This window comes from Panthera leo, chromosome A1, assembly GCF_018350215.1.
Source record: "Panthera leo isolate Ple1 chromosome A1, P.leo_Ple1_pat1.1, whole genome shotgun sequence".
Lineage (NCBI taxonomy): Eukaryota > Metazoa > Chordata > Mammalia > Carnivora > Felidae > Panthera > Panthera leo.
The window spans coordinates 70,149,632-70,175,177 of NC_056679.1; the positions used below are offsets into that span (position 1 = coordinate 70,149,632).

Below are 25,546 nucleotides of genomic sequence, written 5' to 3' on the forward strand. Positions count from 1 at the left end.
CTTTTATTGGTATATAAGACATGAACTGTGGTCATTAAAAATTCCTATCAGTTTGGTCTTAGTTTACATTGAAATGTAACCTCAAATAAGAACGTGGCTTCGGATTGTCTATTGTAACATCATCCTTTACACTTTTTTGGAACTTCTATAAATTAAGTACCTCAAAGAATATGTTCTGTGGTGAGATCTCTCAAGTACAACCAAAATAGAGCTTTCTTCTTATTACCAAGAGACCCACAGGCCATATTTTGAGTGTATATATGAAACTGTATGTTTTAATCCCACTAAAAATAATAAAACAAGATGCTTTTTTAAATAAAAGGCAAATTCTGGGTAGTTTGCCATTTTAAAGAGAAACTCATTTATTCAGCAAATATTTTTTAAGCAACTCCTGTCTGCCAGGCATGGTTTTAGAGAGTGGTGATAAAGCAATGAACAAAACGGGCAGAACGGGCAGAAATCCCAGCCTCTGTGGAGTTTCCCTCCAGTCGGGGAGATAGAGGATAAATAAGTCACACAGCAGATTAGGAGCTTATAGGTGCTGTGGGGAAAGGAAATAGAGAATGCAGAGTGGGGATGGGTCTGTGAGGTGGGGTAAGGGGTGCACTTTAGAATGAGGCAGCCAAGAAGGGCCTCTCTGAGAAGGAGCTCTTTGAGTAAAGACCGGAAGGGTGTGAGGGAGTAAATGGCACCACGTCTATGGGAAGGTGGCCAGGACAGGCACGCACCCTGGAGCACCAAGTGCCTGCTGGTGCTGGAGTGAGACATACCTTGTCCAGCATGGCTGGGACAGGGACAGCGAGTGGTGGGGAGGTCAAGTACAAGTAGGAGTAGAAGACCAAGTCTGAGATCTGGAATGCAGGGCCATGTAGGTCTTTGTAAAGGCTTGGGCTTTTACTCTTGTCTGGGGACTCACTGGAGGATTTTATGCCCAGGAGTGATTAACTTGCACTTTTTAACAGAAAGAATACACAGCTACTTAATCAACTTTGTTTGAGTTAAGTAAGTTGAATTGGAACAAAACAGTTTTTGTGTATTATTTAGAATGGCAGTTTAAATAAGTCTCTGTTGCAGAGATTAATTCTGAGAGGGAATGTGTAGCTCAGGGTCTGGCATGGAATAGGAAAGGAGGTCAATTAACATTTACTGGATGAGGAAGAGAAGAATTTTCTACACAACAACCAGAATATTCTTTCAGGAAAGACGACTACATATTTGCTTGGATTTGCTCTTGGACGTATGTCTCATTCAACTACAGTCACAAAGAGGAAGTTTGTTTATAGAAAGCTATTGCCAACATTTTAAGCTATTTCCTCTATTATTTTACATTTCAAAGCTTGAAATTTCATGGAGAATAAAATTATTTTCTCTTGTGGAATTAGTAAACTTTGCGTCTTTGCTGAATAATTCTTAAGACTGCTGAGTGTGCAGAGTTGAGAGATCAGCAGAGGTGATGGTTACAAAGTAGATCAGATAGTTTTCGTTCCCTAACAAACCATTCTAAACCTGGTGATGGGGACGTGTAGGTGGTTCAGTTGGTTGAGCGTCAGACTCTTGATTTCGGCTCAGGTCATGATCCCAGGGTTGTGGGATCAAGCCCTATGTGGAGCCTGCCTAAGATTCTCTCCCTCTTTCTCCCTCTGCCCCTCTCCCCCATTTGCACACACTTTCTCTCTCAAAAATAAAAAAAAAAAAATTGAAAATTAAAAAATAAGTCTGTGTTCATTAAAATTGCTTTGTCAGTTTTTTTATAATCAGACAAATCTTGAGAGTCAATTATGTGTAAGGATTTACATTAGGTATTAGGAGGATGCAATGCTAAATAAAATATTGTGCTTTCTGACAATTTAATAGACTTTTTAAAACACTGTATAGTTAAAATGTGATCATAAAAATAAGCTCAAAATGGATTAGACCTGAATGTGAGGGCTGAAAGTATAAAACTCCTAGAAGACATAAGCAGTAACCTCTTTCACATGGGCCATACAAACTTTTTTCTAAATATGTCTTCTCAGGGAAGGGAAACAAAAGCAAAAATAAACTTTTGGGACTACACCAAAATAAACAGCTTTTGCACAGTGAAGGAAACCATCAATAAAACAATAAGGCAACCTACCAAATGGGAGAAGATCCTGCAAATGATTTATGTGATGAGGGGTTAATATCCAAAATATGTAAAGAACTTCTATAACACAACACCAAAAAGCCCCACAAATAATTCAATTTAAAAATGGACAGACAACCTGAATAGACATTTTGCCAAAGAAGACCTACGAATAGCCAACAGACACATGAAAAGATGCTCAGTTGTCAGGGACATGCAAATCAAAACCACAATGAGATATCTTAATCTGTCAGAATGACTACAATCAAAAAGACAAGAAATAACAAGTGTTGGCAGGAATGTGGGAAAAAAAAGAAAGCCCTAACCCTACCCTAGATCTGAGAAAGTGGCTTCCAGAACACACAAGAAGAAAAACTGAGAACCAGCCTAGTTATCCTGGAGAAGAACTGAAACAGTTAAGAATTGGTAGTATTTCTGTAAATGAGTGTGAAGGTAGACATAAATGCAGAAGGACTAATTAAATATCTGTTTAAAGAGTACTAGAGTATCAGCTGGGTAGATGGATGCCTAGTCTGTTCTCAACCCAGCAGAAGTCTGGGGTTTTAGTCTCTGGAGAGATCCCTGAACTGCAGAATACTAGGCATACCCTAACCCCTGACCCCTATCCCTAACACCCTAACCCTGATCCCCTGGAGAGGTCTCTGAACTGTAGGATACTAAGCACATGCCTTAATTCTAACCTTAACTCTAACCCTAGATAAAAAAGGGAGTACATATGATGAGCACTGAGTAATGTATAGAAATGTTGAATCACTGTATTGTACATCTGAAACTGCTACAACACCATATGTTAATTATACTACTTCAAATAAAAGTAAATAAAAAAGACTAGAATTATAGCCACTAGGTTATTCTTCTCATAATTACTATCCCATTTTGAAATAAATGATCATACAGCTGTTCAAGAATAAGGATTATTTTATGGCCCTCAATTGGATGAGGCTGCCATGCTATGCCAAGCACTGTGGCACATGCTGGAGGATCCAGGAAGGTGCATTTCCTTCCCTGCTATGGGAGGTACTCTGTCTAGGAGGAGAGCCAGATGAAGGAGGCATATATTTTTTTTAATGTTTATTTTTGACAGAGGGAGAAAGACAGAGCATGAGCGGGGGAGGGGCAGAGAGAGAGGGAGACACAGAATCTAAAGCAGGCTCCAGGCTCCAAGCTATCAGCACAGAGCCCAATGCACGGCTTGAACTCACAGACCGCGAGATCATGACCTGAGCCGAAGTCGGATGCTCAACCAACTGAGCCACCCAGGCGCCCCATGAGTGAGGCATTTGAAGCTGATCCACTGTTCTGCCTACATACATTGGCTGCCCTGTCTCCATCGTCCTTCTTGCAAGACTGAGAAAGATTGTGTCTGTGTCTCCAGTCCTTATCCAGTGTCTGACACTTAGGTGCTCACTAGTTAGGGTTTTCCCTCTTCTAGTATTTGCTGTATTCTTGTAGATGCCTATAGATGCTGCTGCCATCTTTCAGATTTGTACTGTATGTTTGCTTTCACTCTGTTTTTGGAAGCAGAATTGAGAGGACAGTGAGTGATTTTTTTTTTTTTTTAATGATCTCTATCAGAGAAGGGAAAATTTTGTGCAAGAGGCCAAGAGCATTCTGTGTTTCCACAAAAGTGGAAATGAAAACGTTTCTTGCATTTTTTTTTTATGGTAAAGGTGTACTCATGCCACTCACCAAACACACAAAACAACAACAACAAAACTACAAAGGAAAAATAAAGGCTATATTGAGTCATTACGCCAAGCGTCTAATGATGAATGGGTGCGAGCGTGTTTCCAGACCACTCTCCTCATTCGTGTTCCCTGCCTAGCCCTTGCAGGAATGTGAGTGTGCAATCCTGGAGCTAGTTCCTGGAGGTTAGAGACTGCTTCTTACTCATAGACATAGATGGAGCTCCTGTAGCTGGGCTGCTGCCTCATGTAGTGCACAGGAGATTCGCTAATTGACTGAAGCAGTGAAACTGAGGGAGCCTGTAGGTCAGAGGAGGGAGCTTCGGGCTGCCCAGAGGAGCTGGAGTGGTGGCTACAGGAAAGAGTTGGGCTGTCACGTGCCAGAAGTGTTTCCTAAGCAGAAAAGTAGAAAGGACATTTAGGTTGAAAGAATAACTTGTGTCAGTGAATAGTCAAAAGAGCCTACTGTGCCCCGGGAGCATCTTTGGGGGTTGAGATAGTGGGGAGGAGCCAGACTGGGTGAAGGGAGAGAAAGACTACACTACATTATACTAATAAGAAACTACACTTACAAGCACGAATTGGAGGGCGTTGCTATTTCATGCTAATATTCACATTTCCTCTTTGGATCTGGGGTGCCTGTGGAAGGATGGGTTTAAATAGGGGTGTGACATGATCAGTGTTATGTTTTGTGTGTCAACAGTGTTAAGAGATAGACTGGAGAGAAACAAGACTTTAATTAGAAAGACACTTCGTGACTTTTGAGTATGTCAAGTTGAAGGTATCAAATTGAGTTTCATAACCAAGGGGAAGGACAGGCTGACAGTTTGGGGACTCCATTTTCATAATCCATGCCATGGAATGGCTCGAGACGATAACAAGGAGACACTGGAGTAAGAAGAGGCTATGGCGAGCCCTGGAGAGGGTAGAAGAAGAGTGGCAGGAGAAATCTGGGGGACCAGCAAGAACAGGTTTTAAGGTAGGGGGAAGAAGGGGTTTGAGGAAGGAAAGGTAGGAGTGGGAAGAGTGTCAAGCGCTGTGGTGATATAGTTGGACAGTGTGAGAGGAGACTTTGGGATGTGACCATGATAGATTACGTTTGTTGCTTTTGTGAAAATCTCTTTCATTAGATGTAAGTCATTCATGGGAAGAAAACACAGTGCCAACTTTAAATTTTCTTACAATGCCTGACAATTAGTAGATGCTGAACCACCTCTGCAATAGTTTTAGGAGAGTCAATAAGTGTTTAGATAGTTAGAGTTTTCATAAAGTGTTATATATTATATAAGTACAAATTATTTCAGATGTGATGCACATGTAGAATCTAGTTTGTATATCTAAGACCATGCTTTCAGATAGAAATAAGCAGTGTTGCTTCAAATATATATTTGCTATTCGTATTTTAAGTTGAGTATTATACTATAGTGATTTTTTTGTTTGTTTGTTTGCATAGCCTGGCACCTGTGTTTGCTCTGTTTGTACCATTTTACTGCTCCATACCGAGAGTCCAAGTGGCACAAATTCTGGGCCCATTGTCCATCACAAACAAGACATTGATTTATATATTGGGACTACAGGTATAGTATGCATTTTTATGTTCATGTTTCTTTAACCAGATCTTTTTTTTTGGTATGGGGGGGATGTCTTTTTCTCATTTGATCTCCTTGAAAACAATGTTCTTTTCCCCATAAGTTTGGCTTCATGATCTATATCAAATGTTCAAAGGAAGTGTTACAGAACAAGAACATCAAGGTATATAATGTACTAGAATACTTTCATAGTCTTTAGAAATCTGATAAGAGCTTTCACTGTAATTTGTATCAGTGGAAAATATTTTAATTTCATTGTACAATTCCGTGTAAGTACCTTTTACAAATCACAGTATGAAGTGGAAACAAATGAGACCCGTCAAAAGGTGGAAAGTGGAAATTCACTGTCAAAATTAATGAGTACAGTGTTACAAATAGAGCGCTGAAGAAGAAACCAGACATGCCTTACCAACTTTATAACTTCTGTGCTGTATGGCCACTTTGCTAAGTGGTTTGATTCGAAGACCTTCGAGAGTTCCTATTGTTTGATCTAAATTGGAAAAGGTTATGTTCACCAATATCCAGTGCCATTGACCTACCTCTGCTGGGTTCCAGGCCAAGTGACAGAAGATAACACGATTTTCATTTTCTCCCTGTAATACTCCTCACTTTTCTTTCATTCTCAGAGCTTTTGATGTGAACTTTTATTCTGCTGTTCCCTGCAGCACCATGGCCTTTTGATCCACTGTTAATACTCATAACATTCCTTATCCCACATATATCAAACCGGATACTAGTGTCTCTGTCAAATGCCCTCCTCCCTCCCCTTTTAACCTTTGATATTTCCTCCAACCTGTCTAGCGTGCTGTCAGGTGTTATCAATGGTTCATCTGGGGTGAGTGTTTCCTCACCACTTTTACAACTGTTTCTCATGAAATGTATATTCTTCATCTCTCAGCCTGCATATAATTACTCTCCCTTATCCTTCCTAATGTATCACCTAATAGCACTTTTCTGCAGTTTATTCTTACTGCTAGGATTTGCGGTGGCAGTTTACTTTTTTAAAGATTTTAGTTTGTGGGTTTTTTTTTTTTTTTTTTTGAGCGAGAGAGAGAGAGAGAGAGTGAGGGAGAGGGGCAGAGAGAGAGAAAGAGAGAGAATCTTTTAAAAAAAAAATGTGTATTTATTTTTGACAGACACAGAGTATGAGCGGGGGGAGGGGTAGAGAGTGAGAGGAAGACACAGAATCCGAAGCAGGCTCCAGACTCGGAGCTGTTAGCACAGGGCTCAATGTGGAGCTCAAACCCACGAACTGTGAGATCATGACCTGAGCTCAAGTCAGACACTCAACCGATTGAGCCACCCTGGTGCCCCATAGAGAGAGAGAGAATCTTAAGCAGGCTGCATGCCCAGTGCAGAGCCCAACATGGAGTTCAGTCTCAGGACCGTGAGATCATGACCTGAGCCAAAATCAAGAGTCAGATGCTTAACTGAGTGAGCCACCCACGCGCCCCGCATGTTTACTTTTTAAAAAGAGTTACAGCAGAAGGCAGAATGCGGTGATAGAAGAGTACCCTGGACCTGGGGCAGGAGACCCAAGTTCTAGTTTAGCAAGGAGATGAGACTTGGGTCAGTTTTGAAAACCCTCGGAGCCTCTTGTTGACTCTATAGTGCCTTATATAACTAAAGTTATAGAGCATCCTTGAGGGTGAAAAATGTTGTTTTATTAATTATGGTGTAGGCATTAAGTGGAGCATTATGGAAGGTCTTTGGAGCCAAGTGGACTTTGGTTTGATTACTTGTTTTGGTAGTTATTTGCTTTGTCACTTCTCTGAGCTTCCATTTGCCCATCCATAAAGTGGGGATGATAATGTCTATCTTACAAGGTTCCTTGAAGGATTAGAGATAATACTGTTGGTCGGTCAAGATAATCCAAACAGATAGTAAGAACTAAGTCATTTGGTTCCAATATTAATTAATAATTTCTGTCTCTATTGGTTTTTCTGAGATTGTGAATGTTCTCTTTTTCTTTTTTTCCTTTTTTTTTTTTTGGTGAGGTAGAAATTAGTATTGGGAAATAGAGGTGGAGATGCCTCATTGGCTTTTGATAACATCTAAAGTCCTTACCATAAATGGCATCCAGGGTTCTTTTTGCCTATTCAGTATCAACTCCCACCACTCCCCACCTTGATGTGAATGGGGACCCCTTTTTCTCTAAGTTTCTATTCTCTCCCTACCTCCCTCCTCCCTTGACCTTCACATATGTTTCTGTGTCTTTCTGTCTCCTGCATAACACTTTTTGAAGCCAGGGACATTGGATGAATGAATGAATGAATGAATGAATGAATGATTGAATGATTTTAATTATTATCAGAAGAGCAAAAATGTTTCTGAAGGTATCAGATGGCTTGAGAGCCAGTCACGTAATGCCCTATGCTGGGGGCTGTGGAAGATAAAATGAAGTATGAGATGTAGCACCCTTATCCTCAAGGAGCCCAGCAGTGAGAAAAAACATACCTACTGTTAAAGCATGAGCAGACACAATTGGGACCAAACATGCAATAAGATGAGGGGCTTAAGAGTCCAAAGGAAATAATTTTTTATTGACGGAATTAATGATACGCTCTTCTTACTCGTGTATGAGACATGACAGCTTGGAGGTCATGATCACTGGGCGGCAGAGCCAGACCTCTTGGGTACACTGCCAGCTCTCTGATCTTAGCAGGTTACTTAACCTCTCCGTTTTTATGATTAAAATAGAGTTAATAATAGAACTTACCTTGTAGGGTGATTAGGAGGATTCAATAACTTTAATATATGAAAAGCGTTAAGATCGATGCTTGGCACATAGTAAGTGCTATGAAAGTGTTAGCTAAAAGCGAACAAACAAAAACAAAATAAAACAATGGCAAAAAAGTGTTAGCTATTTTATTATTCTTTATATTTTTAGAATAAAACTACAGAAAAATATTTTTCCACATAGTTTTCATCCTTTTTATTTTCAAAGTCGTTTACACTAGGTAAAAGGATTAAATTTTAGATCAAGGGATTAAATTTAAATTTGCAACCAGTGCTCCTTTCTCTGTAAGGTAGCACTAAGAACAAAATTTGTCAGCCTCCTTTTTGCCTGTACTTTGTCTTCTCTTACCTTTGTATCTCTCTTCTGTTTATGTTTCTCTCTCTCTCTCTCTCTCTCTCTCTCTCTCTCTCTTTTTATAGATCCTTGATAAATGTGCAGAACTTTGAGATTTCCATTTAGCACAGTGTCTGTACTTAACCCCTGGTCATGCTTCTTTGTCTAGGAGCAGAAGTCCTCATACACCCAATATAATGGTATAAATATGAACAAACAGTAGGTTCTAGATCTTTCCCTTCTCACAGCAACACTTTGAATGTCTTACGACTTTTTTTTGTTTAACCTCAGCACAACTCTCCTATGTAAATGATTTGGAAAACAAAGGGAGAGATTTTATGAGGCTTAATTCTGATTACTTTTGCATGGATTAACTTCAGTGTCATTGTCTAGTTTGCTCTTCCCTGAGTGGTCTGGAATGAGAGGCACAGCAGGTAAGTCGAGCAGCGCTGGACATGCCTGTGTGCTCACACAAGTCGGCCCGTCCAAAATTAGAGTGACAGTGATGAGAAATTAAAATGAGAGAACTGTGGAAACTAATGTCACCTGCCATTACTCAGCACCAGGCATGGGATGGTGACTACGCATTTTGTATGTTGTTGATTGTAATAATTGCTTGGTATGTGGTATTTTGCTTTGTTTAAATCAATTAATGTCGATTTATAAATAAGAATATACTTGAATTTAACTCATTTTTCTTTGCACAGGAGTGGGTTAGGTGCAACCAGTCTATTTTAGGCTATGGGAAGGCTAAGAGCTTGGTTTAAAAAAAAGAAAAAGTATATCATTTTCTTTTGGATGACAGAATTGATACTTATTAATTTTCTACTTGTTTATATTAAGAGATATACAATTACTATTTAAATGGATATCACTGTAGTTACGTAAACAGAAGTATGCTGTGACTGGTGGTTGAATTTAATTTTTAGTTGCCTTTTTTTTTTCTTTTATAGCTTTTCACCTCTGGTTCCTACATCTGGATTATAGCCATAAGTGGACTTGTAAGTGTGATTTCCCTCCCCCTAAACTCACTTTTCTGAAGCAACTTTAGGGAAAATGTCACCTTTGGATTATGGGTATATTCACTGGTCTCCAACATTCTTTTAACTGTGTCAGCTCCGTCTCAGTGCTGCTTCCTTAGTAATGCAGAGGGGCCAGTTACATCAACAGTTAAGATGAAGGGGGCCAGTTTGTCTCAGTTTTCAAGGTAATTTTGATGAAAGTTTTAGCTGAGTTTCTTGTTAATTTTTTTTTCAAAAAAAAAATTTTAATTAATTAATTTATTTGAGACAGAGAGAGAACAAGCAGGGGAGGGGCAGAGAGAGAGGGAGACAGAGGATCCGAAGCGGGCTCTGTGCTGACAGAAGAGAGCCCAGTGCGGGGCTCGAACTCACAAACCTTGAGATCATGACTTGAGCCTAAGTTGGACGCCTAACCGACTGAGCCACCCAGGCGCCCCTCAAATTTTTTTAAGTCTATTTATTTATTTTGAGAGAGTGTGAGCAGGGGAGGGGCAGGGAGAGAGGAAGAGAGAGAATCAGAAACAGGCTCTGTACTGTCAGCGTGGAGCCCAATGCAGGGCTCGAATTCATAAACGGTGAGATCGTGACCTGAGCTGAAATCAAGAGTTGGACCTTTAACTGACTGAGTCACCCCAGTGCCCCTCTTGTTACTGTTTTTTAAAATTACCTTAGCAGTCGAACTCACAGTAGAAAAAAAATGACAGAAAAAATTGAAGTTGGACTTACTAAAAATAACCAGAGATGTTCTTGTTTTGTGAAGAGACATTGTCATGCAAGGGGAAAATAAGGCAAAATGGAAAGTCAGGTGGACTAGAACTGGCAGGAGAATCGTCTGGGTGGTGGCCAGAGAAGGCGGCAGAGATGAGCTGAAGGGTTTGGGCTGCGTCCTCACCTGTGCACTGGAATGGCTTCATCCCACCTGTCCCCTGCTGTGCTATTTTATCAAGCATTTGTCTTAAACTGTATTCATGAGATCTTTAAAAAGAAATCTAGAACGTGAAGTTGTTTTATTTTTCATCCATAACTTAAATTTGTACTCCCAAGCTTATATAAAAATAAGTTTGTAATAATTAGTGTGTATGGAATATAGTTTTAATTTTTTTCTTGGGGAAGATTGATGAAGAAGGGATTCATCATGATATATATAGCATCACCGGGAAAGGATTTGGAAATAACCATGCACTCCCCTGCAGACTTTTTCGGTGTTATGATTTAGTCTTATTTCCTGGTGGGTGGGATTTGGGCCCCTGTGTTGTTACTTTAGACCTGCTCACCTCTCCTTCCTTTATGCACTCTGTACAGTTTCTTCTGTGTGCTCATTCTTTTCATTTACAATTTAGTCCTTCATTCTCCAGGCTGCCAGCCCACATCCTGAGGGTTGAAGTCACTTTGTTTTCGCCTCCAGAAATACCTGTCTCAGGCACCCAGATAACACAGGCCCACAGAGCTGACCTCCATTATGTGGTCTTCAAACCATCCAAGCCTCTTGTGTTCCTAAGACTTCATAGTGACTGGTGACAGTGTGGGATCAGACTGCATCTGTGGGGCATGGTCACCAAGCTGTCTCTTAATCTCCTAATCTCCTCCCACTTGAACTGTCAGTTTGATTAAAAGCTACTTCACTAGCCTGCAAACAATAGATAGTGCGATGCTCTCATAATAAGAGCAGCATGATGGTCTACTATTTCTTTCCTGATACATTTTGTTTCTTTTAGCAGCAAATGGTCTTGAGTCCTGTTTTCAGTATTTTCCTGAAGCATTCAAGAATTTGAGAAGTACCGGACTGACTATATGCTATTTCACTGTGCTGGTTTACTATTGATTGATTGGGTCATATTATCCAAACCCTTCTTTAATCACTCATTATGTGACATTTGTTTTGAAACATTTCATTTTGTTTCTTTATTGTTTTCAGACTTCTGGTTTTAAATCAAGTGCTTGCTATCACCCCAGAAAGTTTCATTTTGTGGCATTCAGTGCTCTAGAATTGGAGGTTGCATTTTTTCATTTCTTTGTAGTCTTTTTAAAATCTAAAATATGCGTGTTGTGATCACAGTCTTTTCCACTACATGTTTAACAGGTAGTAGGTACTTGTTTAAATTTCTTACAGTTAAGTTTTTAATTCCAGTATAGTAAACATACAGTGTTATATTAGTTTGGGGTGTCTTGTCGTGGTAAGAACTGTGTGATGTATGGAATTGTTGGATTTTTTCTTTTTAAGAGTCAGAAGTTTAACAAATTTTTAACATAAAAATCCCTTAAGAAGAGTAAATAGAGGGGCACCTGGGTGGCTCAGTCGGTTAAGCATCTGACTTCGGCTCAGGTCATGATCTCACGGTTCGTGGGTTTGACCCCTGTATCAGGCTCTCTGCTGTCAGCACAGAGCCTGCTTTGGATCCTCTGTCCCCCTCTATTTCTGCCCCTCCCCAGCTTGTGCTTTCTCTATCTCTGTCTCTCTCAAAAATAAATAAACTTTAAAAAAAAAGAGGAAGAAGAAGAGTAAATAGCATTGCACAGTATTTGGAATATAATTCCCATAATTTAGCATTTAAACAGTCTACCTATTCATGAACACCTCTGAGCCCATTGAATTTTCACTTTTAACAGTAATTAATTCAGCCTATGTTGACCTACAATGAACACAAATCTGACAAATATTCATTTCAGTTTTGTTCTTCATTATTATTCCATCATAATTAGATGATATTATGTTTATTTACAGTGATTAACATCAGTGATAATCATAGCCAGTGTTTCTTTCCTTCATGCCTTACAGTAATGTTGGTGCTTGTATTGAATTTAATGAATATTTTATTTCTGACTTTTTCCAAAAAAACATGTTTTTATTATGAAACATTAATATAATATAGTATACTTTAGATACGGATAATTATAAAGGATATTAAAATTATTTGTGAATGTTCGGTTTACACATTACTTGATTATAGAATCAGGGTCTGAGATTCACAAAGCCACAGCTTGTCCCAGATGTCTGTTGCTCAACGTGACTTCTCTCCCATGTATATCAAGTGACTTCCCTTTTTTTTTTTTTTCTTAATCCTACATCAAATGCTAAAAAATAAAATAAAATTCTTACTACAAAAAGAACTGCACAGATGGTATTGAGTGTTCTGGGGGCATATTAGGAAACCTGTTAATGAAATTTCACCTTCCAGCATTGAAACCAATAGTTCTCCTGACATACTGTGTGTGTTAAGGAAGCGATTTTATTTCAATCTGGCCATTCTGTGTTGTTTAGGAGAAGGAGCTTTTTTCTGAAAAAGACATTTGTGTAAAACATAAGTCATGTGTATCTGCTGTCATAGAAACCACAAACTTTACTCGTGCTTTTCTGGAAAGCTGCCAACTTCAGATTTATTTTATTTAGTTACTGGTGGGTTTATTTTGGGTAGGCTAGTTTTTAATCTCTCCTTGTGTTATTTATTCTTGCATGATTATAAATGTTTCTGAATATAAAACTTTAAAATACCTCACTGACTGAAAGGAGAGTGGTTGATAGAGTTGAGTCAGGACAGCACTTACTTAAGTAGGAGCCTGCTTTCTGTCTTCAGTGATGTCACAGAGAAAAGGAGGACTAAATTTTTTTCCTAGGTTGAGAGGGGAAGAGTATTTAGCTTTCCAGGGGCAGTACTAAGTCAGTTGCCTAGGACAGCTGTCACTCTTCAGTTCTGTTTTGTGATCCAGCCCAGATTCCACCTGCTGCCCAGAAAGGGTCAGGGGCATTCAGGTTTGCTTAAAGATTACTTCGAGATTATTCACATGTGTCATGAATACGTATTTTATGTTGTATTGTTTCTCCTTTGTTAATTCTGGTTTTTAATACCAACATTTAATATTTAAAATAACAACCGTTTCCATGAAAGGTCACAAAATTGTAATTGGAAAGCTTGGCTACGATAGCCAAGTGAAATATCTCAGTGCAAGCACGAACTTCGAGGTGTTAGTGCCCACCTGCTTCCATCACATTTTCACTGTCATATTTGACTGTCTTCTTAAGGTCTCTGGTGAGCGGCCTTCAGAAATTGGGGGCATTCTTTATATAGTAACAAGTTCTCTGGTCTTGTTACACATTAATACTTTTTCTCCTTAGAGACCATGTTGTTTCCTTACTGAACTTTATTTAAGTTCTTTCTGTGCTTCTGCAGAGAGCCTTTGGGCCATCCATATCCCTGTACTTCTTCATTTTCTGCCATTTTATGAATCATAGAGTAGTGAGTCATCACCACTGGGATGTACCCTAATTCTCAAAAGTTGAAGTCTCGGGCCTGAGCTGATTCTGGAATGATTAAAACAGAAAGAGCCTGCTTTCGCCAATTTTCTTTTTACAGTTCATATATTTATCGTCATTTGGTCCTCTTTTGAACTCTCTGGGGACAAATTAAGAGACAGGCCTATATTTTTCAGACTCCAGGCTTATCCCCTTCAGCTATCCTTTGCAGCCTGCCTGTTTCCTGCGTTCTTTCCCTGTTCTCTACAATATGTCAGACTTTGATTAGCTTATGATCAAGCAACCTAATGGGAGAAAAAAAAAAATCTGCCCTACCCAAAAATAAGATTAGAAACATAGATTGATGGCAGATTATTTAGAACTTTGAATGTGGTTTGAGTTTGTATTTCCTTCTGTAGGCATTGGGGATCTTTAAAGCTTTTCAAACAAAACAAAAAAGCCTCACAATGGTGGGAGATTACAGAAGTCTCATTAGGGTTTGTAAATCATGAAAAAGAGGAAGGGAAAAGTGAGCAATCCTGTAGAAGTCAGGATGCCTCATTTGTGGGCTATGATTGCTTTTTTACTCATCCATCCACAATAGTTTTAAAGAAAAAATATAAGACATTGTCTTATGGTAGCTGAAAAAGAAAAAGCATCAGACAGAACCTTATGGATTTTTTTAAAAACAATGTTTATTTACTTATTTGAGAGAGAGTGAGAGAGAGAGAGAGAGAGAGAGAATCCCAAGCAGTGACGCAGCACTCGATCCCACAAATGTGAGATCATGACCTGAGCCAAAATGAAGAGTTGAATGCTTAACCAACTGAGCCAGTGAAGCGTCCCCAGAACCTTATGTTGATTGGCTTTCCAAGTCATGGTATAACATTAAGGGGAAAGCTTATGGAACTAGCATAGTCTGTGGAGATCTAAACTCTTTGGAGTTAAGTTTGGAGCCCTGACTACTCCCTGGTGAATGAGAATGGTGTGTTGGGTCCTCTGTTCCTTTTCCTCCTTTTCCTGTCTTTTTCTTCTCTTCATGCTTCCTTTTTTTCTTTCTTCCCTTCTGTTTCTTCTCTGGATTGACCAAAGACTGGTACAATAGAGTGGGTCCGAAAACTCACCTGATGCCTGAGGTTTTCAGTTCATTGAACTGAGGGCAGACCCAGCAGAGAGAAGTCAAGGCTGGATAGAGCTGGGAAGTTGGCTGGGCTTGTGGAAGGGCCATGTGTAGAAGTGTAAGACGGTAGTGACTTCCCAGGAACATCCAGACGTACAGGGTGCCTTCACCTTCTTGCAGTTAACATGGTGCTTATAATCCCAACACCAAATGGAGTGCTTATCGGCGTATCGCACATCACAAGCACACGTTGTCTCTCTCGTACGGATTCATTTGTTCCTCGTCCTTTAGCCCCCTTTCCTCCCCTTCCTCTCTCTGCCCCTCTCACCCATCCTGACTGCATGTAGCCAGGACCTACTGAAAGAACCCTTTTGTCCTCTACCATGGCGTGACAGTTGTCACTGAGTTCAAGGCTGACAGTACGAAGGTCCTGTTAGGGAATGTCCAGTAGGCTTGATTTTTACATGCTCAGTGTAGAATCAATGAACTTATTATCACCAGTGTCTTGATAAAGCTGTCACAGAAGTGCTTATAAAATACAGGTGTTAAATTTTTATTGCTGCACTTTATCTTTCACCTGTAGGCAAACACCCAGCCTCCTTTCAAAATTTGGCCTCACATACCAGTCTGTCCCCTATGTGCCATATATTTCAGAGAAACTGGCTAAGTTTGACTCTTCCCGAACATCTTGTCCTATCTTGGGATTCTGTGCCATTAAGTGGTCACTTATTCTTTACTTCGTACCATGCGCTTGTAGGAGATTATGTTATTTCTTCAGATACTTTTGCTTGCTCGAAGTATGTGCTGCCCTTCTCTAGTGGGGGCCGCCCTGCGGGGCCTCCCCGTGCTCTGTCAACATCAGCCTCTACTCTGTGACTCAGGTTAGCCACTAAACTCTGAGCAGAAGTGATGCATGCTTCTCAAGCAGAAGTTCTGAGAACCACTGCACAGCTCCACCATTCCTCTGTTCCCTTTGCCATGAGAAAAGCACGTGCCAGACAGAAGCTACTCCTTCAGCCCAAACCTCAGAATGAAGGGGACACATGGAGCATGGCTGTGCCGACATATAAAATGAGTTGAAAAATAAATGTTTGCTGTAAGCTGCTGAAATTTGGGATGGTCTGTTCCCACAGCATAGACAGCCTAGAGAAAGCAGACTAATACAGCTCTTTTCCAAGCACTTTATAAATATTATATTTTTTTTGTTTGATGTTTATTTGTTTTTGAGAGAAACAGTGAGTGAGTGGTGGGAGGAGCAGAGAGAGAGAGAGACACAGAATCTGAAGCAGGCTCCAGGCTCTGAGCTATCAGCAGAGAGCCCAATGTGAGGATTGAACTCACGAACCACGAGATCGTGACCTGAGCTGAAGTCAGACGCTTAACCGACTGAGCCACCCAGGCGCCCCTATAAATATTATCTTAATTAGCATTTATAAAAACCTGATGAAATAGGGACTGTTATCCCCATTTTATAGATGAAACAAACAAAGGCACAGAGGATTAAGTAACTTGTTAAGAATACAAGCTAATAAGTAGTGAAGACAGAGTTCAAATGCAGGTAGTCTAGCTTCAGTGTCTGTGCTCCTAAGAGGTAGATTTATATAACCACATGCAGTTTCTTCCAACTATATCCCTCCTTTCACCCTTAGGTCCCTTCTTTTCCGAGCAAAATCTCACTCATTTAGGTCCTGACCTTGAAGCTTTTTCTGAGTCATCTTGTCTTTCAGTTTAGGAATTAGACAGTATTCTTTATAATCCCAAAATAATCTATAAATAATTATTGAGTTTCAAAATTCACTATTCACAGAATTCACAAAATAGTTTCTGTGCTACGAAGCATTACTTTGTAATGCTTTGTGACTGTCAGGGTGCTTTCAGTGTGTACTACCATACTAAGTTGTTAACACAAGCTCTGCAGTGGTGGAGAAACCAGGCTTCCCAAATGGGAAATCAAAGATTTCAGAGATGGGGCAGCTGAAGTTCTGACTGCACAACTGATGTGTGGTAGTGCCAGGACCAACGGCCAGACGTTTTGTCCTAGTCCAGTGGGTCCAGGGCCTCCCATTGCTCCTTTCAGGGCTCTCATCTATGTCAGTTTCAACCACAAGACATGCACAAAGTTACTGTTAGATCCTCCCTAGACTACACCACTAACATGGGGCCCTGGTCATTGTCAGTTGTAGACATGAATCAGGAGGGAGATCCTGGATATAAAGAAATTTTAAAAGTACCCAGCAGTGCTGAAAGACACATGTCAACAACTTTCTGTAACCTTTGTTGTGAATTTTGTGGGCTTATCCCATTGGCAGCCCCTACTATCCTGATGTGAAGAACCCAGCAGGGGCGCCTAGGTGGCTCAGTCAGTTGAGTGTCCAACTTCGGCTCAGGTCATGATCTCCTGTTTTGTCAAGCCCCACGTCAGGCTCTGGGCTGACAGCTCAGAGCCTGGAGCCTGCTTCGGATTCTGTGTCTCCCTCTCTCTCTGCCCCTCCCCTGCTCAGGCTCTGTCTGTCTCTGCCTCTCAAAAATAAAGAAACGTAATAAAAAAAAAAAAAAAAATTAAAAAAAAAAAAAAAGAATCCAGCCTATTGCTATACTTGTTCTTCTAGGATTAAGATATTTAACTGGTCGTCCATATAATGGGTTAAAGGTGTAGCTCAGGGGCACCTGGGTGGCTCAGTCAGTTGAGTGTCAGACTCTTTTCTGTTTTTTGGTTTTTTTTAATGTTGATTTTTGAGAGAGACTGACAGAGCATGAGTAGGGAGGGGCAGAGAGAGAGGGAGACACAGAATCTGAAGCAGGCTGCAGGCTCCCAGCTGATAGCACAGAGCCCAGTACGGGGCTTGAACTCCAGAACCATGAGATCATGACCTGAGCAGAATCGGACACTTAACCAACTAAGCCACCCAGGCTCCCCGGGTGTCCAGCTCTTGATATCGGCTTAGGTCATGATCTCACAGTTGTAGATCAAGCCCCACATCAGGCTCCACACTGAGCATGAGCCTACTTGTGATTCTCTCTCTCCCTCACTTTCTGCACCTCCCTCTCAAAGAAATACTAAAAAAAAAAAAAAAAAAAAAAAATTACAGCTGAAACCCCACCTTTCAACAAATAGTTCCTTGCTTTGTGTTTCTGGCATTGTCATGTACAAGAAAATGAAATTTAAAAGGCTTTGAAAAAGCTGAAAGGATAATTTAAAATATATTAACCTGGAGGCACCTGGGTGACTCAGTTGAGCATTCAACTCCTGATTTTAGCTCAGGTCATCATCTCGTCGGTTCATGAGTTTGAGCCCCATAGGAGGCTCAGCACTGGCAGTGTGGAGCCTGCTTAGGATTCTCTCTCTCTCCCACTCTGTATGCCCCAGGCCCGCTCATGCGCGCTCGCTCTCTCTCTCTCTCTCTCTCTCTCCCCAAAAATAAATAAACTTTAATAAATAAATAAACATTTAAACATATATATATGTATATATATTGGGGTGCCTGGGTGACTCAGTGGATTAAGCGTCCAACTTTGACTCAGGTCATGATCTCACGGTTCGTGAGTTTGCGCCCTGCATCAGCGGCTTTGTGCTGACAGCTCAGAGACTGGAGCCTGCTTCGGATTCTGTGTCTCCCTCTCTCTCTCTCTCTCTCTCTCTATGCCCCTCCCCCACTCACGCTCTCTCTCTTTCAAAAAATAAACATTTAAAAAAATTAAAAAATATATATGCACGTGTATATTTTAAATATATATATTTTAAATATGTGTGTGTATGTGTGTGCGCGTGCATGTGTATAATGTAGTGCTACTGGTCAAAGGAGAAAGAAATGAAGATAAGGACGAGGTTACCAAGAAAACACCCGTACTTGTCAATTTTAGATGATTACTGGTAGATTATCATGTCAGTTGCAGCACAGAGCAGTTTCCCACAGTCTTCTCATCGTTTTCCTATCAACAGATGGAAACCCTTCAATCACTTTTGATTATCTCTTTAAACTGTTTCTTGGTTGCTTTTTTTAAATAGAAGTGTCCAATGTTCCTTCCTTTTTGGGACTGATTGTGTTGATATTTCTCTTCTATCCTAATGATAGCCTGTGGGAAAGGACTATGGTAAAATCAATGCATGTGATTTTGAATTTATTAATTATAAACAGTGGCATAGCTTACTCCCAAAAAGTTCTGTTAGTTCATGTTAGCTGGGAACATTTTCAATATATCAGAAGTTTTTGTTGCTGAAGATTGTTTTTAGTTTACCAACGTCCCACCTCTTATAAAATTGAAAAGAAGATTAATGTATCTAGAAATGTCTAGATCTTTCTAGATCTTCACATTCACTTTCTTATGAAAACTTCTTTTTCTCCAAAACTTTTATTAAAGTGTTATTTATATACAATAAAATTCAGTTTTAAGTGTAAATTTTGGTGAATTTTGGTAATTGTATACAGCTGTGTAACAATCAAGATAATTATATATGGTCAGGTAACGAACACTACCATCAAGGTAGAAAACAGCCCTGTCACCTTGATCATTTTTTCATTTCTTTTGCTTTTGCTCTCTGTCCTCTTACCAACTGCCATGCCCAGGTAACCACTCATATTCTTTATGTCATTTTAGTTTTGCCTTTTCTAAAATTTCATATAATTGGAATTGTACAGTGTGAACTCTTTTGTATTTTACTTCTTTCAGGTAACATGATGTTTTTAAGATTGGTCTTATTATTCTCAGTCCTTGTTACTGTATTAACCTGTGGTATGGTTGTACCACAGTTTGTCCATTCACCAGTTGATAGACATTTGGATTGCTTCCAGGTTTGAGTTGTTAGGAATAATGCTGTGTTGGACATGTTTCCACTTCTCTTGAGTGAATATCTGGGAGGAGAATTGCTGAGTCATGTGATAAATGTATGTTAAACATTATAAAGTAGTACAATATGATTTACCGTGGCTGTCTGTTGTCCATTTCCACCATCAATACGTGAGAGTTCCAGTTGCTCCACATCCTTGCTAGCATTTGGTTTTGTCAGCTCTTTTAACTTTAGCCATTCTAGTTGGCATGTAGTGATACCTTGGGTTTTAATTTTCATTTCTCTAATGACTAATGGTTTGAACATCTTCTGCCTGCTGGCCATTTGTGTATCTTCCTTTGTGGGGTATCTGTTCAAATATTTTACACACTTTTTCACTGGGTTACATTTGTCTTATAATAGTTAAAAGGATTCTTTTTATATTCTGTACATAAGCCCTTTGTTGGATATATTTTGTAAAAATTTTATCCCAGTCTGTGGCTTGCCTCTTTGTTTCCTGAATTATGTCTTTCAGTGAGCAAAAGTTTTTAATCTTGATTTAATTCAGTGTTTCAATTTTAAAATAGTTTGAGCCTTTGGTGCCTTATTTAAGAAATCTGTGCTAATCCAATTCCACAAAGATTTTTATTCGATATTTTCTTCTAGAATTTATACTTTCTGCTGTTGCATTTAGGTTTGTGATCCCATTTGAGTGTAATTCTTGTGAAGTAAGAGCTGAGGTATATTTTCTTCCATACAGTTATCTAGTATCATTCCATCACCATTTGTTGAAGAGACTGTTTGCTCCTTTGCATTACCTTGGCACCTTTGTTGAAAATCAGTTAACCAGTGTGGGTCTCTTTCTTGAGTTTCTTTTCTGTCCCAGTGATTTATATGCATATCTTTACGCCAATACTGTCATATGTCATAGTACCATACTGTCTTGAGTAATTTTGCTTTATGTTAAGTTGAAATCACATAATGTCGGTCTTCCAGTGCTGTTCTTTTTCAAAACTTGTTTAGCTGTTTTTGGAATGTTTACTTTCCATATGCATTTTTAAATCAGCTTATAATTTCTTTAAAAAAAAAGAAATTAAGATTTCAAAAACAAATTAAGATTTTGTTTGAGATTTCACTGAAACTATAGATTAGTTGGGGAGAATTGCCATTGAGATTATTTGAAAATGTGCCCACAAATCCTTTCAGAATTCAAGAAATGGAGTTTAATTCCCCTCTCCTAGAGTGTGGCCTGTACTTAACAGTTCACTATGGCAGAAATGATGGTGTGTGACTCCAAAGAACAGGTCATAAAAGACACAGATGCTTCTGTCTTGCTCCCTCAGATTATTTGCTCTGGGGGAAGCCAGCTGCCATGTCCCAAGGACACTGAAGCAGCAATATGGACAGGTCCACATGGCAAAGAACTGTGGCCTCCTGCCAGCAATCAGCACTAACTTGCCAGTTGTGTTTTTGAGCTACCATGGAAGCTGATCCTTCATGTCCAGTCATCATATGAGCACAGGTAGTCTAACATCTTAACTACAGCCTTGTGAGAGATCTTGAACCACAGTCACCTAATGAATCTGCCCTCAGATTTCTGACCCATATATACTGTGTGTATAACGACTGCTTATTGTTTTTAAGCCACTAAGTTTTGGGCAATTTGTTATTCAGCAATAAATAACTAATATAAACATTTCAACAATATTGGGTCTTCCAATCCATGAATATGGTATATTTCTACATTTATTTAGCAAGCCTTTAAGTCCCCATTACAGTTTTTAAATTTTCAGTATATATAGGCCCTGCACTTCTTTTAGTAAATGTATTCCTAAGTATTTGTGGGTTTTGATACTATTTTAAATGGAGTTGTTTTTATAACTTCTTTTCTAATTATTTGTTGCTGGTATATAGAAATGCAATTGATTTCTATATATTGCTATTGTATCCTGCAGTTTTGCTAAACTTATTATTTCTGGTAGCTTTTCAATGGATTCCTTAGAGTTTTCTACATACATGATCATGTCATTAAGAAATACATTTTGTTTATATGTTTTACTTCTTCCTTTCCATTCTGTGCCTATTTTTTTTTTCTTACTGCATTAGCTAAGACCTCTGATACAGTGTTAAATAAAAGTGGTGAATGGATATCCTTGTCTTGTTCTTGCCTTAGAAAGCATTGTGTTTTTCACCATTGAGTCTATATCTGTAAACGCATAATTCGTCCTACATCTTCACATTCATTTTTAGTTTATTTAGGAAACAAGTTTCAATATAAGTCTCTTTTCTCTTTATTTTCTTAAATCAGTTTATGAAAGTGAATGTAATTTTAAAGGGGGATGATATCCTTGTTAAAAGGAGTATTGAAAGGGATTTATGTTAATATACCTGATTAAGCTTTTCCCATGTGCTGAAGACGCTCGTCTCCTGACATACTTTTTCCTTAGTAGCAGAACCTTCATCTCATTTGGGTCAATATTGCCCCCAACTAAATAAAATATCACATTTCCCAGTTTCCATTGCGTCTGGGTATCGCCATCACATTAAATCCTGGCATCCTGGCCAGTGAGCTGTAAACCCACATGTTGGTGGGACTTCTGGAAAGGCTCCTTAAAGTAGCGTTTGTCCTTCTGTCCTCCCTCATTTTCTTCCCTCTGCTGCCTGGAATGCAGTTAAGTTAGTTAGAGCTTTTATAACATGAAGGAGAATAAACTTCTGTATATAAGCATTGTTATTTGTGGTTTTCCAAAAGGAGAAGTTTAGAGCAGCCTCCTAAGACAGTTTATTTAGAAACAATCTGTGGGGCACCTGGGTGGCTCAGTCAGTTGAGCATCCAACTCTTGATTTTGGCTTGGGTCACGATCCCAGAGTTGTCGGATTGAGCCCTGCGTTGTGCTCCATGCTGAGGGTGGAGCCTGCTTGGGATTCTCTCTCTCCCTCTGTCCCTTTCCCCTCTTTCCTCAAAGCAAAGAACAGAAAAGAAAAGAAAAATTCTGTGATCAATCTAATTCCATCCCTTTTCCAGTTTAACTCCCCAAGAATCAGGATACCCAGTGCTTTAATCAGATACTTGAAAGTGATATTAGGGGCGCCTGGGTGGCTTGGTCGGTTAAGCGTCCGACTTCGACTTAGGTCATGATCTCACGGTCCGTGAGTTCGAGCCCCACGTCAGGCTCTGTGCTGACAGCTCAGAGCCTGGAGCCTGCTTCACATTCTGTGTCTCCCTCTCTCTCTGCCCCTCCCGTGTTCATGCTCTGTCTCTCTCTGTCTCAAAAATAAATAAACATTAAAAAAAAATTTTTTTTTAAGTGATATTAAAAGAGAGGAAAGCTACAAGAAGTTCATCTGAATCATTTTTGCACTTGACAAAGAGCAAGATTGCAAGACTCTTTCAATAAATGCGAAAGTCCCATGATTCAGTCTGTTATGAAAAGAATAATCATTTCATAATTAATCACAAATGGCAGAAATAACTTTAGGCAATTCTAATTTGCATACATATTCTTTGGGTTAAAAAAAAAGTAATTCCAAAGTTTCCTCCTTTGTTTCTTTTAATGAAGAAAGGGAATAGGTAGATGTAAGTTCTGTTAAGAGAAAAGATTTTCTTTGTTTTGCTCCCTGCTGTATCCCAGCATTTAGAACCAGCCTGGCACATTGTAAATGTTAAGTATGTGTTGAGAGAATAAATGCTGGATGAAAAACCTCAGTCAGTCTGGTTTCTTTAGGACCTGAGTGCATATGAAGTCCGTATGACAGGGTCCCTGTGCCAAGGGACGTTTGTTCCCTTGGTTTGTCCCTGTCTTGTGAATGCAGCGCTTTCTCCCCAGAAGAGCAGCTCCTGGTGTTTATCCTATTGTCCCATTAGAGGATAGGTTTCTGAATGTTGGGACCATGGCTCACAGGACCCCAAGGTGCAGTTTGCTGTGTAGGTTTCTGTTCAGCCACAGCTGCCTGCAGAAAGAGATCATTAAACACCTGGGTGGGTGTCCTTGCCCAGTCATGGTTTCTCACCTTTGTCGGCTGTGGTTTCATGCTAATATTGAGCAGGACCAGAGGACACTTGAGGTTTACTGTCTATGATCAAGAGGGTTTCACCTACTGTATGCCCGGCAAATTAAATTCTTTATTTGCCCGATGAGCATTATTTCATGGTTCCCTTTCTAAAAGGACTACTAACCTGAAAAATCAGCATAAGTGTAATTGATGCCCATGTTTACTAATGGCCTAAAAGAAAAGCATTGCCTGAGTTTTACATTCTCAGTTAGATTTATGAGGTAATAGCTTCTGTTAGCTTATGGGGAGCTCCTAGCACTAATCCAGGGCTGTGGCCTGGCTCTTTGGTCTGTGCTTTCAACTGCACGTGGCCTAGAATGCTCTCCTGACCTCTGGGTTTCTTTTCCTGGGCCAGGATTCCTGATTCCTGTGGCTTGAATGCTCTGATTCTGGCTCTAGCTGGCCTTCCCAGGACCAAGCCACTTGTTCCATATCTGGTCATCCTGGACCTCAGTCCCGGCCTTCCCGAGACCAGTGCTACTGCTTTGTCCCTTGTCATTGGGCCTGTCAGCTTGATCTTGGGCTTCCCACTCTGAGGGCCTAACCGGAGCCCCTCTGTTAGTGTTTCCCCTGGCCTCTCGACATGCAAATTTGAGCATCTGGTCTATTTTTAAAGCCTCTTTGTCTTTTTTTCCCCCCACAAACTGTGTGTTTCGAGAAAACTCTTTCAGAAGTCCCAGTATGTGATAGGTTTATGCGATTATGAAAATTAAAATTAAAAGTAATGTGTAAAGGGGCACCTGGGTGGCTCAGTTGGTGTCCAACTTCAGCTCAGGTCATGATCTCACAGTTCGTGGGTTCAAGCCCTACATCGGGCTCTGTGCTGTCAGCTCAGAGCCTGGAGCCTGCTTCAGATCCTCTGTCCCCCTCTCTCTCTGCCCCGTTCGTGCTTAAGTGCCCACACTCTCTCTCAAAATAAGTAAACATTAAAAAAAGTAATGTCTAAATGTGGTGTAATAATAATACACTCTGAAAGCTCATGGTAGTAATGAGGTATATAACTTAGAGAGAATTTAATGCAGGTGTTCTTAACTTCCCCATCTTGTCGTAGAAAAGGGTGGTGATTATCAAATATTAATAGGAAACTAAACTGCCTGAGCTCTTCATATTTTAATCCTTTATGAATAGCTAAAACATTTATGAATAGCATTTTATTTATTTGACAACTTGAGGTCATACTGGTGTACCAGAGGCATAGACAGGTGAATCTAAAATAACGTATTTATTTTTGTAGAGCCATTCTCTCAGCAAATACTTAAAGGATTCTTACTATGTGCCAGACACTGTTCTAGGTACCGTGGTCAAACGGATCAAAACCAACCACATTTCTTCCTCTTCCAGAGCACACATTCAAATAGGAAGCGAACCCTTCTGATGAAATTTAAGCAAATGAGCACAAAAGCCCTGTTTTATCCCTGCCAGAATTTACAGTAGTATACTTATTTATTAACGGGTTATAAATTATCCTAATTGTTCACAGGATGGTCTTACTAAAACTGAACACACAATTTTGGTGAGTGTTTCCATGATGGTGGGGGGCAGGCATAGACATGGGCAAGAGAGTGAAAATCTTTAGCTTTCGTCAGTTCCTTGAAAGAATCGATTACTCCCCTACTCTGCAAATTAAGAACCTCTGCTAAATTGTGATCTCTTTAAATAGAGGCAAAAGCTGTGGATTTTTATTATTTTACCTAATTTCTGTAAAAAACATGATTACATAAAGCAAAAATGACACCATATTGATAGTATGAAGTATATAGGTGTACTATATAAGACAAAAAAGTGGCATTGGATAGGGGTGATGTTAAGTGGGACTAAACTCTTGCAAGTTTCCTATATTTTACTTGAAGTAATTCAATATTAACTCTAAACACATTGTGGTAAGT

The 25,546-nt window shown here is 39.7% G+C and overlaps 1 protein-coding gene across 2 annotated transcripts in view; it reads left to right on the forward strand.

Annotated features, from left to right (window-relative positions):
• Window positions 1–25,546, forward strand: part of UBAC2 (UBA domain containing 2) — a 180,629-nt gene that overhangs the window by 113,396 nt on the left and 41,687 nt on the right. For both annotated transcript variants that reach the window (XM_042929630.1, XM_042929639.1), the window contains 2 exons: window positions 5,264–5,387; window positions 9,426–9,473. In XM_042929630.1, coding sequence (XP_042785564.1) covers window positions 5,264–5,387; window positions 9,426–9,473 — 172 coding nt within the window. The remainder of the gene's footprint in view (window positions 1–5,263; window positions 5,388–9,425; window positions 9,474–25,546) is intronic.